The sequence below is a fragment of the Pteropus vampyrus genome, unplaced genomic scaffold (genome assembly GCF_000151845.1).
Source record: "Pteropus vampyrus isolate Shadow unplaced genomic scaffold, Pvam_2.0 Scaffold274, whole genome shotgun sequence".
NCBI lineage: Eukaryota > Metazoa > Chordata > Mammalia > Chiroptera > Pteropodidae > Pteropus > Pteropus vampyrus.
In genome coordinates, this window is record NW_011889055.1 from 355,501 (window position 1) to 357,167 (window position 1,667).

A 1,667-nucleotide genomic window follows, 5' to 3' on the forward strand; every position below is an offset into this window, starting at 1 on the left:
GCTGTTTTGGGGTTGCTCGGAGCCCCAGCTCTTTGTGTTTGAGGGGAGAAGACCACCCGCCCCTCTGGGCCATCACGGCAGCTCGTGGTGGGCACAGGTTAAGCACTGAACACGTGGAGGCTGTTTTTATTGTTCGTTTCACTTTAGTTTTATGGGTTTTACATTCCATCTCATTTTATTTTTAAGTTTTATTGTCGATGAGAGCGCTACAGGGCCTCGCCCAAGGCTACATAATTGCAGGCAGATTAGGGCTAGACTTCGGTCCCCTGACCGCAACCCCGCCCCGCCAGCCCAGGTCCCTGTGTAGGTGGCTCTGGGTTGGTTGGCGGCTCCCTCCTCTCTCTGGGGACAGTCCTCAGACCCGGTGCTCAGTCCTGGCGAGCGGACACATAGCGGCAGGCCCCCTTGCTCTGTTTTTTGTGATGTGACTAACTCCTGGGAACCTGTCTGCCTGCGGGATGCTGCACCTGGGGCAGGTGAACCCACCTTCTGTTGCCACTCACCCGGGGGTGCACCCCGCTTCTCTCCTGCATTCTGCCCAGCAGTGGAGGTGGCAGGTTAGGTGAGCTCTGACCAGAGACCCCGTCACTCGGAGCAGGTCTGGGAATGTGCCAGTGTCTAACCTGTCCACAGCTGTCCCTAACCTGTTCAGACCCCAGCCACCACCCTCATTTTGTGAGCGATAAACATTTCGTTGCACAGTGTCCTGGCAGATGCTGTCAGCAGCGTTTGGTTACGTCATCGCTCACACGCCTCATGCCGCTCCTGGTTAGTAGTTTAAAACGACAGGACCACAGGACGGTGACAGGGGTGACAGGGACTTCTCAGCCTGCTTACTGCGGCAGGCACCGTGCTGTGAGCCCCACGCGCACGGTCATCGCCACAGGCCACCAGGCAGTCCTCATGCTGTCGCAGTCTCACAGGTCAGGGGACCAAAGTGCAGGGTGGCCGGCGCGCCCGGTGTCAGGCGTGAAGTGTCAGGCTGGGACTCCAGCTCAGGCGACAGAACGCTGGAGAGCGTGCTCACCCCCCCTCCGCCCTCCACGCGAGCCTGCCGCGGCCACCGAAGGAGACACCGGTGGTGCTGTCATTGTCACGTGACCTCTGGGAGATCACAATATTTTACATATTGTTAGTGATGGATTTTCGAGACTTCGTATATGACAAAGTAACAGTGTGCCTCTGCTACAACAGTGTACGTGACATGTTTTGTGGTGTTTGTGCATATAGATGGATTATGGTTTTTTAAGGTAGTTTTTATTTACGAGTAATACCAGATACAGAAATTTTTAAAAAATTGAATAGTACAAAAGGGTAGACAAGGAAGAGTAGGTCCCACCCCAGAGCTCAGCCCTCTGACCTGGCGAGCACCATTGCAGGTTCCAGAGTTTTCCGTGCACGTGTAAAGGCAGATGGGAGAATATGGTTCTCATCGTTGTGTTTTTTCACGAGTTCTTAGACCTGAGAGCTCTTTCCGTACCTGTGTCTACCTGTGTCTGTCTTCCTTTCCCGTTTTCGTGGCTCGTAGTATTTCATCGTACGAAATACCTGCCAGAATTTATTTCACCCCAGATGATGGGTGTTTAAGTTCTTCCCAGATTCTACTTGCGTGCATGGCGCCGCAGGAAGCGCCCACGCCGCCGCGCTCCTGCAGGCCCGTCTGCCGC

At 54.8% G+C, this 1,667-nt stretch overlaps 1 protein-coding gene across 1 annotated transcript in view; it reads left to right on the top strand.

Annotated features, from left to right (window-relative positions):
* The window catches only part of LCMT1 (leucine carboxyl methyltransferase 1), a gene marked incomplete at its 5' end in the record, with an annotated part of 18,026 nt that overhangs the window by 14,096 nt on the left and 2,263 nt on the right, over window positions 1-1,667 (top strand). Inside the window, one exon of the mRNA XM_023520632.1 lies at window positions 846-923. Within this exon, the coding sequence (XP_023376400.1) occupies window positions 846-923 (78 nt within the window). The remainder of the gene's footprint in view (window positions 1-845; window positions 924-1,667) is intronic.